The following is a 17,822-nucleotide window of genomic DNA, read 5'->3' as shown; positions in this document are numbered from 1 at the left end:
TAAAAAAGAAAAAGAATATGAGTATGATGAATCACTTGCCATAAATGTTGTCTTTTATGGCCTCTCACATCCTGGGCCAGCACTGCATCACCAGCCACATGCCTTCTCTAACCCTCTATAAATCAAGAAATTAGCCAGGCGCCAGTGGCTCACACCTGCCATCCTAGCTACTCAGCAGGCTGAGATCTGAGGATCACAGTTCAAAGCCAGCCAAGCAGGGAAGTCCATGAGACTCTGATCTCCAATGAACCACCAGAAAACTGGAAGTGGCGCTGTGGCTCAAGTGGTAGAGCACTCGCCTTGAGCTGAAGAGCTGAGGGATGGCGCCCAGGCCCGGAGTTCAACCCCCACAACCAACCAAAAAAAGCCTGGAGGGGAGGGGGAAGGGGGAGGTGGGAATTTAAAAACACTCCATTGCCACTGCACAGAAGCAAAGGATTTGAACAACTTATAATTCACACAGTCAGTGGCTCACAAGATCACACACAGATTTCGACTCATCACCAGAATTTAATTGAGGTGAAATTTTGTTGATCTGCCCTTTACTTCACCCACTAATTGCTCCTCCTCTGACTCACCTGAGAGACAGGAATTGCACAATGTAACCCCTGTGGACCGCAATTGCAAGGCCCAATTTGCAAGCGACTTCCACTGATCGATATTTCAGCATCCTCAAGTATACTCGGCCATAAAAACACTGAAGACAAGCCAGGTGACCCGTGGTTCACGCCTGTCATCCCAGCTGCTCGGGAGGCTGAGATCTGAGGATCACAATTTCAAAGCCAGCCTGGGCAGGAAAGTCCATGAGATTCTTTGTCTCCAATGAACCACCCAAAAGGCAGAAGTGGTGCTGTGGTTCAAGTGGTAGAGCACTAGCCTTGAGCCAAAGAAACTCAGGGATAGTGCCCCGGCTCTGAGTTCAAGCCCTGGGACTCACACACTCACACACACACACACACACACACACACACACACACACACCATGAAGGTTTGATCAAGTGAGAACTCAGTTCAGCATCGATCCCTCCCAGTGTCTATTCCTCGGCGTCTATCCTTACAATGGCAAAAGCCATCATCAGCCTTACTGTCCTTGTGCCTGAGCTGCATTATACATCCAACCTGCTCTTTGGCCCCCACGGCTGTCACCCACCCATCCGCCATCACCCTGGCCGGATACATCTTGCTTAGCCGTGCAGACATCTTCCTGGTGACCCAGGCCCTCACAGACGCCGGAGCCAGCGAACCCTCCCTCAGGGGTGAGCTCGCCAGTGTTCAGCTGAGCCGGACACACTGCCCAGGCAAATCAGCTCTGGTTCCGCCATTCCCTGAGCCCCTTCCCCCACAGCTGGTGCGGCCTTAGACTCACCTGGATGGAGGCCTCTCAGAAGGGAAGCCTCTGGGGAGAGGCCGCTGTGCTCTTGAAGCTGGGGTGGGGAGGAAGATCTGTCCCCAGAGGAGATGGCAGGATGGGGCGAAGGCTTCCTGTCCCCAGGACAGACTCGGGACACCAGCAGTGAGAGGACAATGTCTCACAGAGCTCAAGGTTAGACATGCTGAAGGACCGTACAGGAGCGGGTATTTGTAACCCCCAGTCCCCTCTCCCTCGGCTAGATTTTCCTTCTTGCGGCTCCAACACCTGAGCACACTGGCAGGTCCCTGTGGGATGAGGCTCTACCCAGAAGGAAAATGGTCCCCGCAGAGTCTTCATTCTCAAGAGACCAGGCTTGGAAATAAAACAGAATAAGAAGAAACAAACCAGGTGAAGGCAATCTTCGCTGCGCTCTGCATCACGCTCTCTTGCTTTTCTGAAACTCGCTCAACCCCTCAACTAATTTACATTCCCCCCCAAAAAAATAAAATTGCCAATTAAGGAACCTGTCTGCCCCAGGCCCCTTCAATCACCAAGGGTTCCAGAAATTTCATTGTAATTCCCTGTGTGGCAATGAGGAGAGCCGGGTTCCTTTGATGTGAAAACATCGTGTCACAGGGATTTTGTAAAAATAAAAAAAAAAAACAAAACCTTACAAGTATGTCTTCCTCCATTCCATTTTTTATACTTACTGCAGGTATGTGTGGATGGTTTGATAAACATTGCTCGGGCATCCATAGATTGCACTATCATTTATTTAACTTCCATAAAGTATGATTAGAATACTGACTGGAAGCCGGGTGCCAGTGGCTCATGCCTGCAATCCTAGCTACCCAGGAGGCTGAGGATCACAGTTCAAAGCCAGCCTGAGCAGGAAAGTCCCCCAGAAACTCATCTCCAATTAACCACTCAAAAAAAAGCCAGAAGTGGAGCTGTGGCTCAAGTAGTAGACCACCAGCCTTGAGCATAAAAACACTCAAAGACAGCACCCAGGCTTTGAGTTCAAGCTCCAGCACCTGCACAAAGGGAGTCCTTTGGGGTGATTTTTAAGCATGTGGTATATTATGATGGCTGATAATTGTGTGGGGAACATCAGGGCGGGGAGGCGAGGGCGGGGGAGATGTTGAATTCAAAGCCAGAAAAGGAAAGCTCAGAATTTCAACTCTTAAAGAAAAAAATGTATTCACATATTTATTAACTTTTTCTTTGGCAAGTTTTTTATTTTGGTTTTGCATCACCAGATATTTTCAGTTTGAGGCGTTTGGTTGTGATATATTTTCACGGATGCACAAATTCCTCTCCCCCCCGCATAATCCATTCCTTTCTTTCGTTTATAATTGTATTGTCTTGAAGTAGTTGTACAAAAGGGTTTCCATTAAACATATCCATTTATGAGCTCCATGCATTGTGATCAGTGGGACCCCATCTATCTCATTTATAATTTCCATTAAACTTTTATTTGATGAGAGTTGTAGATTGGCATCATTTGTAAGAACTAACACAGAAAGAGCCAGGCACTGCTGGCTTGTACCTGGAATCCTAACTACTCAGGAGAAGGAGATTCTGAGGATCGAGGTTCAAACTTGGCCCAGGGAAGAAAGTCCATGAAACTCTTATCTCCAATTGATCACCCAAAAAAAAAAGCTGGAAGTAGAGCTGTGGCTTAAATGGTAGAGCACTGGCCTTGAGCAAAAAAAAAAAATTCTCAGGGAACAGCACCCAGGCCCTGAGTTCAAACCCTAATAATGACACCAAATAAAATTATGTAAGTAACGTTACCAATTGTAGGCTTTTTTTTCTTGTGTTATAAAACCCATGATTATTATTTTTCAGTGAATATTATTTGATATGTGTTATGTAGGAGGGATGACTGTAAAGTGTTGCTGCTCGGTTATATAAAAGGGAATTTCTGCCATCATATTTGGAACAATGGTAACTTATCATGTCTTCTGCTAATATTTCTGGTGCAAATCTTGGACTAAATTTGGGAAATCAGAAGGGCTGGACAAACAGTTGGATATCAGACAGACCAGATAGCTTTAAAAACTAAGCACCCAGGATCTGGGCACGCCCGTCACCTGGGAGGCTGGTGATGGGAAAGGGATTTCTTCCCCCAGCATGAAGGCAAAATGTTAGACCCCATCATCCACCCTGTGGCCAAGATGGCGCCAGCCAGACCTGACCCTCGTGACTTCAGGACTAGAATGAAGGTTTGTGGAATGTAGTCACAAAGAGTTGTCTGATTTCTGTAACAAGCTGGAGACTGTACAGCACAGCTAGACGCCCTGAAGCCTGGTTCTCCATCACCTTCCTGCCGCTTCACTATTCTGCACTGAAGGGAAATTGCCCGGTTATATATTCTGGAGGTTTCAGTGACTTTCCTCCTACAATTTATATGGCCTACCATTTGGGGGTTTTTGTTGTTGTTTTTGCTAATTGTGGGGTTTGAACTCCGGGCCTGTGAGCTGTCCCTCAGCTCTTCAGCTCAAGGCTAGCGCTCTACCACTTGAGCCACAGCGCCACTTCTGGCTTTTTCTGCTTATATGGTGCTGAGGAGTTGAACCCAGGGCCTCAGGCATGCAAGGCAAGCGCTCTACCACTGAGCCACCTTCCCAGCCCCAGGCTTACCATTTTTTAAACAAGTTGATGGCCACGGCCTGAGGAATCCTTGTCAGGAGCACTTTCTCGGCCTTTGTGAGCCAGTTGCAATGGTTATGAGGGCTTTCGGCTTAAAGAAGTCAGAGGTGGGTTGGGAAGGTGGCTCAGTGGTAGAGCACTTGCCTTGTATGCATGAGGCCCTGGGTTCGATTCCTCAGCACCACATAAGCAGAAAAAGCCAGAAGTGATGCTGTGGCTCAAGTGGTAGAGTGCTCGCCTTGAGCTGAGGGACAGCGCCCAGGCCCAGAGTTCAGGTCCCACAATCGGGGGTTGGGAAGGGGGAAGAAGTCAGAGGTGAAGACTGTATTGTTGTTCTGTGTTTAGCTGCTTCACTGCCTTACCTGCTTATTTTGTACATGCTTGATGCTACCTCTGTCATCAAGGTGGGTCCACAGAGTACAGCAGAATGCAGTACTTGAGTGATCATGTTAGTATCACTGAAAAAGCGGTCACTCACCATCAGACACATTGCATGCATTTTCCTACAATAAGTGCATTCGGCTTTATAAATAATATAGGAAAAAATTTAAAGCAGATCTAGTAGTATTCATTCTCTTGGGGGCTTCTCTGGACTCTTGAATTTTTCTGAGTTTAATGAGTTAATCGTAGCTTAGGTTTTATGTGCTTTTCTTTGAACTGCCAATGAATGATTCACTTCATAATATGGGTGGCAGATTGCGATCATGTGTAAAAGGAATTGCAATGAATCCTAACTACGTGTTCTTACCATTGTTGTGTTTCTTTTGCGGTGAATATTAATTGGTTCCAGTCAATAAAAATTTTGTCTTTTGGGAAAATAAAAAATACCCAGAAGGCGCCGCCGGTAGCTCACCCTAGTGATCTTACCTACTCAGAAGGCTGGGATCTGAGGATCACACTTCAAAGCCAGCCTGGGCAGGGAAGCCCACCAGATTATTATCTCCAGTTAACCACCAAAAAGCCAGAAGTGGAGCTGTGGATCAAATGGTAGAGCTACCAGTCTTCAATGAAAAAATTCAGGGATAATGCCCAGACCCCGATTTCAAGCCCCAGGCCCAGCATTAAATATATATATAATATATTTTAATATATAATATTATGTATTATATAATATATATTAAAATATATTTTTAAGCCAAGCCTGATGGCTCAAGTCTGTAATCCTAGCTACTCAAGAAGCTGAGATCTGAGGATTGTGGTTGAAGCCAGCCTGGGCAGGAAAGTCTGTGAGACTCTTACCTCCAATAAACTACTCAGAAAAGGCCAGAAGTGGCGTTGTGGCTCAAGTGGTAGAGCACTAGTCTTGAGCACAAAGAGGCTCAGGGACAGTGCCCAGGCCCCAGCTTCAAGTCCTAGGACAAGCTAAAAAATAAAGGGAGGACTAGGAAGGTGGCTCAGGGGTAAAGTGCTTGCCTTGCATGCATGAGGCCCTGGGTTCGATTCCTCAGCACCACATAAGCAAAAAAGAAAAAAAGCCGGAAGTGGTGCTGTGGCTCAAGTGGTAGAGCGCTCGCCTTGAGCTGAAGAGCTGAGGGACAGCGCCCAGGCCCAGAGTTCAGGCACTATGACTGGCAAAAACAAAAACAAAAATAACTAGTATTTGTATTGAATAGACAAGTCAAAAGCCAAGCGATTTAGCCTCTAAGCAATAAACCAGTCGGAATACATCCCTAGCACATCATCTGAGGAAATGCTCAAGCCCCCTCATCTGTGCCTGTGAGTCTGGCCGCTCCGCCGGCCCCAGCGCCTGGACCTGTCTTCTAGGCTTTGCCTCCTAAGAGCTTCCTCAGAGCCCTCTTGACGTCCTTGTTCCTCAGGCTGTAGATGAAGGGGTTCAGCATGGGGGTGACCACCGTGTACATCACCGAGGCCGTGGCCGTGGAGCCCGAGCGGTGCGTGGCCGCAGAGCTGAGGTACACCCCCAGGCCCGTGCTGTAGAACAGGGAGACCACGCAGAGGTGGGAGGCGCAGGTGGACAGGGCCTTGCGCTTCCCCTGGCTGGACGAGATGGCCCGGACGGAGGACACGATCCTGCAGTAGGAATACAGGATGCCGGCCAGGGGCAGCGTGGCCAACAGCACAAGGGCGAAGTACATCACCAGGTCGTTGAGGAGCGTGTCCGAGCACGTGAGCTGCACCAGCTGGTTCAGCTCACAGAAGAAGTGCGGCATGTCCACCTCCGCGCAGAAGGACAGGCGCAGCACCAGGAGAGTCTGCAGCCAGGCGTGCGAGACACTCACTGCCCAGGACCCCAGCACCAGCAAGCCGCAGCGCCGGGGGCCCACGATGGCCGTGTAGCGCAGCGGGTGACAGATGGCCACGAAGCGGTCATAGGCCATCACCGCCAGCAGGAAGTTGTCCAACTCTACAAACACCAGGAAGAAGTACATCTGGGCCATGCAGCCCGCGTAGCTGATGGCCTGGCTGTGCGTCTGGAGGTTGAGCAGCATCTTGGGGATGGTGGTGGAGGTGAAGCAGACGTCCACCAGGGACAGGTTGGAGAGGAAGAAGTACATGGGCGTGTGCAGACGGGGGTCAGAGATGGCTGCCAGGATGATGAGCAAATTGCCGAGCACGGTGAGCAGGTACATGGACAGGAAGAGGCCGTAGAGCAGGGGCTGCAGTTGGGGCATTTCTGAAAACCCGACAAGAAGAAATACTAGATTTCTCGTGTTGTTTTCTGAGTCCATAGATGGCTTGTCCCTACCAGAGAACAGAAAAGTAGCTAGGTTACGAGCTGAAATGCTACAGCTCAGGATCTCAGGTGGTTACCTGAATGGCTACATATTTTTGTTGTTGTTATTTGTGGACCTGGTCCTAAGAAGATATTTTTGAGAGGCTGGGAAGGGGGCTCAGTGGTAGAGTGCTGGCCTAGCATGCATGAAGCCCTGGCTTCCATTCCTCAGCACCACAGACACAGACAAAGCCAGAAGTGACGCTGTGGCTCAAGGGGTAGAGCGCTAGCCTTGAGCAAAAGCAGCTCAGGGACAGCGCCCAGAGTTCAAACCCCAGGACTGGCAAAAGGAAAACAAGGGAAAAAAGCAGATATTTTGAGCTATTACCAATGGGTCATTTCTATCCCACTCGAATATTACTCCAGTGGCTCACACCTGTCATCCTAGCTACTCAGGAGGCTGCCTGAGATCAGAGGGTCACAGTTCAAGCCAGCCCAGGCAGGAAAGTCCATGAGACTCTTATCTCCAATTAATGGCAAAAAAGCCAGAAGTGGAGCTATGACTCAAGTGGTAGAGCACTAGCCTAGAACAAAAATTCTCAGGGACTGCACCCAGGCCCTGAGATCAAGCCCCAAGACTGGCACAATTGTGTTTTAAAAAAGAGATCAGGGTCTGGGAAGGTGGCTCATTGGTAGAGTGCTTGCCTCACACGCATGAGGCCCTGGGTTCAATTCCTCAGCACCACATAAGCAGAAAAAGCCAGAAGTGGTGCTGTGGATCCAATGATAGAGCGCTAGCCTTGAGCTGAAGAGCTGAGGGACAGCACCCAGGCCCAGAGTTCAAGTCCCACGACCAACAATGAGAGAGAGAGAGAGAGAGAGAGAAAGAGAGAGAGAGATCAAATACTGTGGAGCAGGGGGTTGAGATCGAGACTTTGCACTTTCTTGTCCAGACTCTAACCCTTGAGTCTCGATTTCTTTGAATGTGGTCTTGCATTGATGCCCAGCCTGGAACACAGTCCTAGTGACATCCCTGCACAACTGGAATGACAGGGGCACCCCCACAGCCCTCAGCCTGTATGAGTTGACATGCTGGGGGGGGGGGAGGCATCTTATAAACTTTTCCACCAAAGATGTCCTCAAACAAAATCGCCCCCCCCACCTTCTCCACTGTCCAAGTGGCCAGCATTACTGCTGTGAGCCACTGTGCTCAGCATTTTTTTTTCTGGTCAGTTGTGAGGCTTGAACTCTGGGCCTGGGTGCTGTCCCTCAGCTCTTCAGCTCAAGGCGAGCGCTCTACCCCTTGAGCCACAGCTCCACTTCCGGTTTTCTGATTGGTTTATTGGAGATAAGAGTCTCATGGACTTTCCTGCCCGGGCTGGCCTTGAACTACAATCCTCAGATCTCAGCCTCCTGAGTAGCTAGGATGACAGGCATGAGCCTTGGGTGCATATTCTTAAACTCCAACTAGCCAGCAGAAACAACTTCAAACTGGAAGTGTGAAACCAGTGATAGAGCACCAATCAGCCAGGAGTGAAAAGTCCAAGTGAGAGCAAGAGGGTTCTGGGTTCAACACACACACACACACACACACACACACACACACACACACACACACACACACACGAACATATTGAAAACTAGGACTAAATACGCTGTCACCTCACTGGGGGAGAAAAAGAGGGAAGGAGTGACAGGGTTCAAAGGCAGTGTCTCGTCACCTGGCGCATGTAACCAACCCCTCCGCGCATCACCTCTGCAGTAATTTTTTATAAAGAGTGATGCCACGTTTTTTGCAATAAAAAAAAAAAAAGTAAATGAGTCTCATGGGAATTGTCATCATTATAAATTGTCCATTTTCCTTTACATTTCTATCCTGTAAGTTTATGTGAATGCCCAGACTGAGAAACAAAGCTTCGAACACTGCCTCTCATGAGTTTCTGTGGCCAAACGAAATCCTCACCAAGTCCTTTCCCTCCGTCTCTCTGATCAACATAGAGAAACATGGCTGCATATGATGTCTCCTCTTCTGCACAAAGGGTCCTTGCCAACAAGCTGGGTGCTTGGTGGCTCACGCCTGTCATCCCAGCTACTCAGGGGGCTGAGATCTGAGGATCACGGTTCAAAGCCAGTCTTGGGAGGAAAGTCTGTGAGACTCTTATCTCTAATGAACCACCAAAAAGCCAGAAGTGGAGCTGTGGCTCAAATAGTAGGATGCCACAGTCTTGAGCAAAAAGGCTCAGGGACAAATGCCCAGACCCTGAGTTCAAGCCCCAGGACCAACACCAAAATAAAAGTCTTTGCTTCTTTATGTGCTTCATAGCTAATCCCCCTCTCCTCTGTTCCTTTCACTTGAAAACAAAATCTCACACAGGCTTTTATTGCTGTTCTTTTATGAGAAGCAACGAGCCCAGCACTGAGTCCATTCAATATTTATTAGTCATTAAGTGTTAGAAAGAAACAAAGCAAGCCATGCACCAGTGGCTCACACCTGCAATCCTAGCTACTCGGGAGGTTCAAATCTAAGGATCTCAGTTCAAAGCCAGCCCAGGCAAGAAAGTACATGAGACCCTCATCTCCAATGAACCAGCAAAATAGCAGAAGTGGAGCTATGTGGCTCAAGTGGTAAAGCACCACCAATCTTGAGAAGAAGAAGAAAAAGAAAACCCAAGCCTATAATCCTAGCTACTCAGAAGGCTGAGATCAGAGGATCACAGTTCAAAGCCAGCCTGCGCAAGAAAGACCATGAGAGTCTTGTCTCCAATGAATGACTCGAAAAAGAAAAAGAAAAATCCAGAAGTGGTGCTGTGGCTCAGGTAGAGCGCTCGCCTTGAGCTGAAGAGCTGAGGGACAGCGCCCAGGCCCAGAGTTCAGGCCCCACAACCGGACCCAAAAAAAAAAAAAAAAAAAAGCTCAGGGACAGTGGCCAACCTCAGGCCCAGCACAATAAATAAATACACACACGCACACACCAACATGCAAATAACAGCATGGTGGTGCATTCGCACAGCCTAGTGCATACACACTGCACCGCGGACATGTACGATGTCCTGGACAGATGCTACCTGATGAATACATCACTCATCAGCAACCATCAACCCCAGAGACCCGGCTAGGAGGGGTCGGCAACTCTGGGGACCCTCCCTTCCATCCTCCCCGCCATGCTGCCGGGCTGTCACTCACCGGACGTGCTGTGAGGGGACGGAAGCCACTGAGTGGGAAGCCTCGGTCCTCCCTGGATGTCAGAGGAGGAAGATCAAGCTCTCTGTTCAGAAGGCTCCCAGGGAGGACTGAAAGGCTGGTCCTCGGGGAAGACGTTCGCCAGAGCCGGCAGCAGACGCCTGCATCTCCACGCTGGGCGCCTTGCCCTGCCTTACATCATCCTCTAGCTCTCCGCCTGGTCTCCCCGTGGGCCGCTGAGGCCTGGCAGGAGAAGAAATCCTCTCCTCCTCTCTCCCCTCAAGAGACCAGTGGAGTCTCTGGTTCACCTCTTCCTCCTTCCCAGACCTCGTGGCTCCTGCAGAGATCTGGCCTCGGAGTCTCCTTCTCCTCCTGGGAGTTTTTAAAGTTTTCTCTTGTTTTGTTTGGGGTTTTTTCTGCCCTAAGATGGAACCATCTTGACTAAAACTCCAAGACCCTTCAGAGTGTCTGGGTAGGGTGACGAGGGCAGAGCCCCTGATGTTTCTAGAACGTTCATCCTCAGAAGGGAGAAAAGCGTCCCGGGCTGTCAGGCTGCAGGCATTCTCGTTCTTGGCTTGGTGGCCTTTGATCGGACGCCACTGGGAATTTTATATTTCAGTTGGACACCGGTGGCTCACGCCCGTCATCCCAGCTGCTACTTGAGAGGCTGAGGGCTGAGGATCCCGGTTCGAAGCCAGCCTAGGCAGGAAAAGTCCATGAGACTCTTATTTCCAATTAATCACCAAAAGGCCAGAAGTGGAGCTGTGGCTCAAGTGGTAGAGCACTTGCCTTGAACAGAAAAAGGCTTAGGGACAGTGCCTAGGCCCTGGGTTCAAGGCCCAGGACACACACACACACACACACACACACAGCCATGTTATCCAAGAGTAAATGTGGTGAAGAAGCTGGTCTTAACAGAAGAGGAAATGGCTTTAAACTAGAAGAACCATGACTGAACACAGGGTTCCCAAAAGAAGAGAATTGGAGGCAGCGGTTGGCAAATTCTTTTTCCCCTTTTTTTTTTTTTTTTTTGCCAGTCCTGAGGCTTGAACTCAGGGTCTGAGCACTGGCCCCGAGCTTTTCCTCAAGGCTAGTGCTCTACCACTTGAGCCACGGCTCCACTTGCATCTTTTTACTGATTCATCAGAGAGAAGAGTCTCACAAACTTTCCTGCCAAGGCTGGCTTCGAACTGCGATCCTCACATCTCAGCCTCTTGAGTAGCCAGCGTGACAGGCGTGAGCCGCCAGGGCTCAGTTTAAGAAGGCTAAATCCTACAAAAAGCTTTTCACCTGAACACCCTCTCCTCCCCGCTCCCCAAAACGGGAGACCATGACAGTTCAATGCCAAGCCTCAGACTCTTCTTCCTTATCCCCACGCTGTTTTATTTCGCTGTCTAATGTTTGCACGTGAAGATGTCAAACAAAATCCACCCCGGTTGTCCTAAGGCTATGAACTGGTCCAGGGCAGTGCAAAAGGCACAGAGCAGAATCACGCGTCGGTTTTTATGTGTAATGGGTCTTCACTGTGAGAGAGGACCGGGGGGTGATTCTAAGCACTGTGCATGTCATGAGAACATCAACTTGTGCAGAGACCAGAGGGGAGACGCAAAAGCTGTCACCATTTCAGCAGGTAAACTTCGTGTATGCTTAATTTTTTCCTAACAACTTCTCTCTGTGTGTGTGTGTGTGTGTGTGTGAGAGAGAGAGAGAGAGAGAGAGAGAGAGAGAGAGAGAGAGAGAGAGAGAGAGAGAGAGAGAGAGAGGACATCACATCAATACATTGTAGAAATGCCCTGTGTGCCTAAAACATGGGGTTCTACCAGGCACCTGTGGCTCACGCCTGTCATCCCCGCTACTCAGGAGGCTGAGATCTGACGATCACGGGCAGGAAAGTCCATGAGACTTTTCTCCAGTGAACCACCAAAAAAAGCAAAAAATGTGGTGCTGTGGCTCAAGTGGTAGAGCACCAGCCTTGAGCAAAAAATGTCCAGGGACAGCACCCAAGCCCTGAGTTCAAGCCCCAGGACACACACACACACTCTCTCTCTCTCTCTCTCTCTCTCTCTTTCTCTCTCTCTCTCACATACACACACACACACACACACACACACACACACACACACACACACACACACACACACACACACAAAATGTACCTTATCAGCATGTGCAAAAATGTTACAATGAAATTTGCTGGGGAGTTTTTTTGGCAATTAATATATTCTCAAGAAACAAAAAAAAAATCCCACATTATTAAAAATCAAATCACAGGTCCCTCGTGGTTTACAAGAATCTCCAAGATGACATTATCTTTATAATAACAATTTAAAAAATTAGGCGGGAGCCAGTGGCTCACATCTGTCATCCTAGCTACTCAGGAGGCTGAGATCTAGGGATCGAGGTTCAAAGCCATGAGACTCTTATCTCCAATGAACCACAGAAAACCGGAAGTGGCGCTGTAGCTCAAGTGGTAGAGTGCTAGCCTTGAGCAAAAGAGCTCAAGGACGGTGCCAGAGTTCAAGCTCCATGACCAAAAACAATTAAATAAAATTAAAAATAAGCCGGGCACCGATAGCTCACACCTGCCTCCTAACTACTCAGGAGGCTGAGATATGAGGATCACGGTTCAAGCCAGTCCAGGCAGAAAAGTCCATGAGACTCTTATGTCCAGTGAACCACCAGAAAACTGGAAGTGGTGCTGTGGCTCAAGTGGTAGGGCACTCACACTGAGCAAAAGAAGCTCAGGGACAGTGCTCAGGCCCTGAGTTCAAGCCCCACTACCAACCAAAAAAAAAAAAAATAAGGGGCTGGGAAGGTGGCTCAGTGGCAGAGCACTTGCCTTGCATGCATGAGGCCCTGGGTTCGATTCCTGAGTACCACATAAGAAAAAAGAAAAAAGCTGGAAGTGTGCTGTGGTTCAAGTGGTAGAGCACTAGCCTTGAGCTGAAAAACTGAGGGACAGCGCCCAAGTTCAGTCCCCATGACCGGACCCTAAAAATAAATAAATAAGACAGATGTGAAGAGGGAAATTATCTCAGTGCTCTCTAATACAAGTTACTGCGCATTGCTCTCAACGCTCCTGTGTTTGGTTCCAACCATGGGTTTTACAAAGCTGTTACCTTTATAAAGCTGATACCTTGTGGTTTGGGTTTGGTTTGGTTTGGTCTTTCTAGCTTTTTTTTTCAGAGGTGAGGATCAAACTCAGGGTCTTGTACTTGCCAAGAAAGTGAGTGCTCTTCCATCAACAAAAATTCTAGATCCTCACACACCGTGAGACCAAAAGAGGATAGTCAGTGGTGTATATATATACCAAAATGAACTCCAAGAAAAGTCCAACAATAGAGCTCACTGAACAAGGATGTAAGTGAACTACACAACTCATGGGTGGAAACGGGAGGGAGGGGCTGGGAGAGAACCAGAGAACAGAGAAAGGAAATGTGCTCATGACCTGCCGCGTGTCTGAATATCATCTCTACAATAACAACAAAGTACATTGATTCCTTTAAGGCCGTTACCATTATTGACCATAGCTAAGATACGGAACCAGCTCAGAGGCCCCTCAGTAGCTGAATGGATCAAGAAGATGTGGTATCTATACACAACGGAATTCTAAGTTTCCATCAGAAAGAATGACACCGCCCTATTCAGAAGGAAATGGAAAGACCTGGACAACATGATATTAAGCGAACCCCCCCCCCCACCAGGCCCAATGTATTGTAGGTTGCATGTTTTCCCTCATTTGTAATAACTAGACTCTGTCTAGGGGATCTCAGTTGCCCAATGGCTGAGTGCACAGGAACATATACAATGAAGCAGCTCAAAATGAGCACCAAGAAGTGGAAACAAGAGGCTCCCGATATGTTAGTAAGCAGTTATTAAGCTCCACTTCTGGTTTTTGTGGTAGTTAGGGTCTTGCAGACTTTCTTGCTCAGAGGTTGGCTTCAAACCGCCATCCTCAGATCTCAGTTACTATGCATCTATGTTCTCTGCAGTCATTCCTATTTTTGTTTTAGTGTTCTGTACCCTTTGTCTTGTATATGTGATCTGTGGAAGGGCAAGGGAATCGCAGAAACAGCAAGACAAAGGATGAACTAATGCAACAATGATATTCACTTGACACTATGTTGGAAATGAACTTTACAACTTAGGGGGAAGGAGAGTAGGGAGAGTAGGCAGGAGAAAATGAGGGAGCGGGTATGAGTGTTTAAAATGAAATGTACTCACTACTTTACTTATGAAACTGTAAAAAAAAAAACCCTCATTCATCACCTTCACAATAAACAAAATAAAATTTTAAAAAAGCTGTTACCTAGAATGCATCTGTTTTGTTCTCTATTTCTGCCAGTCCTGGGGCTTGAACTCGGGGCCTGGTCAACTGTCCCCGAGCTTCTTTGGCTCAAGGCTAGCACTCTACCACTTGAGCCACAGCACCACTTTCGGTGTTTTCTGTGTATGTGGAACGGAGGAATCGAACCGAGGGTTTCATGCATGCTAAGCAAGCACTCCACCACTATGCCACCTTCCCAGCCCAGAGTGTGTCTGTCTGTTTGTTTGTTTGTTTGTAGATAAGGATGCTTTTTAAACCAGGTGTGACTAAGTAAGGCATTATTCAGGAGAGCAGTAGAGGGAGAAATCGAGGCCCACTGGGGGTCCAACCATTGAACTTGGAGTCTTGTAAAGCCCAGGGTCTGGCTTCCTTTTTTGATGAAAGAAACATCTCGATCTGTTCATTACTCCTTCAAGCTAAAAAGTCATCTCCTAAAAACAGTGTTCTACGCCTAGCATTCTTATTCGCTGCAATAGTTTGAACAGATGGTCACGTTGGGCTATAAAAGCATTGGTTTATAAATCCTCTGTGTGTGTGTGTGTGTGTGTGTGTGTGTGTGTGTGTGTGTGTGTGTGTGTGTGTGTGTGTGTGTGTGTGTGTGTGTTGGGGCTTGAACTCAGGGCCTGGGCCTGCTGTTCCCTTCATTCTTCTCCCCCTCTCCCCTTCTGCAAGCACTCATTTCCTAATACTTATTATTTGGGGCTTTGACTTTGCCTTTTGAAAGAAGTTTACTATTTTGTGCTCTCCATACACTTTCCTGAATGAGAAAAAAAAATCAATACCTGACCTGACAGGAAGGGAAGTGAGGGAAGGGCAGGGGAGAATGTTGAACGCACAGCACTGACCAAGATACCATGTGCTCATCAGCAGCTCCTTGGTATAACTACTTAAAGATAATTATTTTTTGTGGGGGGGGGGTCTGATCGTGGGGCCTGAACTCTGGGCCTGGGCGCTGTCTCTCAGCTCTTCAGCTCAAGGCTAGCGCTCTACCACTTGAGCCACAGCGCCACTTCTGGCTTTTTCTGCTTATGTGGTGCTGAGGAATCAAACCCAGGGCCTCATGCATGCAAGGCAAGCGCTCTACCACTGAGCCATCTTCCCAGCCCCAAAGATAATTTTTAATACAAAAAAATAGAAAATAAAAGCACCTTTCTACGTTGGGTCTCGGCGTTCCTGCAGGACCACGCCGCCCGCTCGGGAGGAGGCGATCCTGAGGCTTTCTGGGGGATGGGGCCTCAGGAGGCTGCAGATCGGAGATGCCCATCCTCCCACCACCACCGCGCCAGGTTCATGACACCTTTTGCTTGTGGCCACATCCTCGCCCCCACTTAGCAGCTAGCTTGAGCCTCCATGGCCCCGTGAAACAGACCCAGGAAAAACATCACTCTGCAGCACCTGCTTGGATGCAGGTTTGGAGGGAGGGAGGGAGGGAGGGAGGGAGCTCTCCAAGGGTAAAAGCTGGCAACTTAAAGCATTCAGCACCATCAATCTCTGTCCTTCGTGGCCTTGTCACACCCTGTCCCCTCTTCTGTACCTTCCTCTTGGCACAAGTCTCTCTCTCTCTCTCTCTCTCTCTCTCTCTCTCTCTCTCTCTCTCTCTCTCTCTCTCTCTCTCTCTCTCACACACACACACACACACACACACACACACACACACACACACACACATCTGTATCAAGCTGTTATAGCTTGATATATAGCTTGCCTACTAGCCGGGCACCAGCAGCTCACGCCTGGCATCCCAGCTCCTCAGCACCACTTCTGGCTTTTTTTTTTCTGCTTATGTGGTGCTGAGGAATCGAACTCAGGGCCTCAGGCATGCAAGGCAAGCGCTCTACCACTGAGCCACCTTCCCAGCCCTTTTTTTAAATGACATACCTAATGAACTTTCTTGATCAAGGTTAGCACTCCACCACTTGAACTACAGCCCCATGTTCACCTTTTGTTTTGTTTTGTTTTGTAATTAAATGGGAATAAGAATCTCGCAGACTTTTCTCCCTGGACTAACTTTGAGCAGAGTTCTGAATCTCAGCATGGTAATTAGCTGGGATTACAGGCACGAGCCACCGGCATGTGGCCATCACCACAGGAGGACCTCTCTGTACCTCGCACCAACCTGTGCCTGGCACAACTGAACCAAGTCCCTACCTTAATTATGTGACTAGATCATTCTCTATTAGCAACAGCTGAGATTGTCACGGACAAAAAAAAAAAAAAAGGATGACCCTATAGAACAGGGCCTGGCTGTGCTTTAATTACACTCCTTCTGATTCCTAGGCAAGATGGGCACTCTTCCCTGGGCTGATAGGCCGACGTAAGACACTTGGCTTTTAGTTAACACCCGTATTTGTACTTTGCTCAGATAAAACTAACTGTAGTTCATTTCAGTTAGCATCATTTTATTTTTTTTTAGGGGCGGGGGTCTGGTCGTGGGGTCTGAGCTCTGGGCCTGGGCGCTGTCCCTCAGCTCTTCAGCTCAAGGCTAGCACTCTACCACTTGAGCCACAGCACCACTTCTGGCTTTTTCCTTTTTGCTTATGTGGTGCTGAGGAATTGAACCCAGGGCCTCAGGCATGCAAGGCAAGCGCTCTACCACTGAGCCACCTTCCCAGCCCAGTTAGCATCATTTTAGATGCACCAGAGATACTCACAAAACCCTATGTTGGAAATGAACTTTACAACTGGGGGTTGGGGGGAGGGAAGAGGGGAATAGGAGAAAAACGAGGGAGAGGGTAACAATGTTCGACCAGAAATGCACTCATGACCTTACTGTGTAACTGTAACCCCTCTGTACATCACCTTGACAATAAAATTAAATTTTAAAAAAGAAACATTGTCAATCCCTTGTGACTCGGCTTTTGCAAGCAAGCGCGCCCTCTTGTGGCAGACCCGGGTTGGCCATTCAGTTCTTCACAGAGTCCCGCAGGAGTAAAAAATCCTGAATTGATCCAAGTCAGACATTGCTTGGTAAAATGTCAACTTGCAGACCTAGGGGGCGTGTCCTAGACAGTGAGGGCGTGGCTACGCAGGAGCGGACTTAGCTCAGAGCTGGAGGCGTGGCTTAAGCTGTGGGGGCGTGGCTACAGCGAAAGCCAGGCTCATCAGTAAGAGGGCTTAGCTCTACCGCAGGGGCGTGGCTCTGGGTTAGGGGCGTGGTTTGCCTGAGGGGGCGTGGCTCACGTGGAAGAATGCCCGCCTGGCAGATGCAAAGACCTGAATTCCAACGCCAGAGTCACCAACAGTAAAATATGACTAGTGAACCCTGACTTCACACACACACACACACACACACACACACACACACACACACACACACACACACAAGACTGGAAAATGGCAGCGAGGTAGAGGAAAGGAAAAGAAGAGAGGACAAAGGAGTATTCCAGAAGTGCATTAAATATGTGCATGGAAAACAGATCATGAAACCCACACCAAAGATCGCTCATCAGGAGAGAGAGGTTACGGATTGTCATGGAAATAGTGAATTTGATCTAAGGACACACAAGCTGTGAATGGATTGCAATTGTGTTAGTCTTAATTGGCTAAAAAATGTGTTGTAAAAAAAATTAAATGTCTCAAGATCCAAATCTATAATAATGGGGGATCTTGCTACGCAAACTTCAGTTACATCTTGT

At 48.4% G+C, this 17,822-nt stretch overlaps 1 protein-coding gene across 1 annotated transcript; it reads right to left on the bottom strand.

The window, feature by feature from the left end:
- Positions 1-5,766: 5,766 nt before the first annotated feature.
- Positions 5,767-6,696, bottom strand: LOC138808770 (olfactory receptor 7A10-like). The gene has a single exon (XM_069994957.1). It carries the CDS (start codon positions 6,694-6,696, stop codon positions 5,767-5,769), a length of 930 nt encoding a protein of 309 aa, XP_069851058.1.
- Positions 6,697-17,822: the final 11,126 nt, after the last annotated feature.

The sequence above is a fragment of the Dipodomys merriami genome, unplaced genomic scaffold (genome assembly GCF_024711535.1).
Source record: "Dipodomys merriami isolate MVZ:Mamm:240054 unplaced genomic scaffold, mDipMer1.0.p SCAF_477, whole genome shotgun sequence".
Taxonomy (NCBI): domain Eukaryota; kingdom Metazoa; phylum Chordata; class Mammalia; order Rodentia; family Heteromyidae; genus Dipodomys; species Dipodomys merriami.
This window is presented reverse-complemented; position numbering and strand designations above follow the sequence as displayed.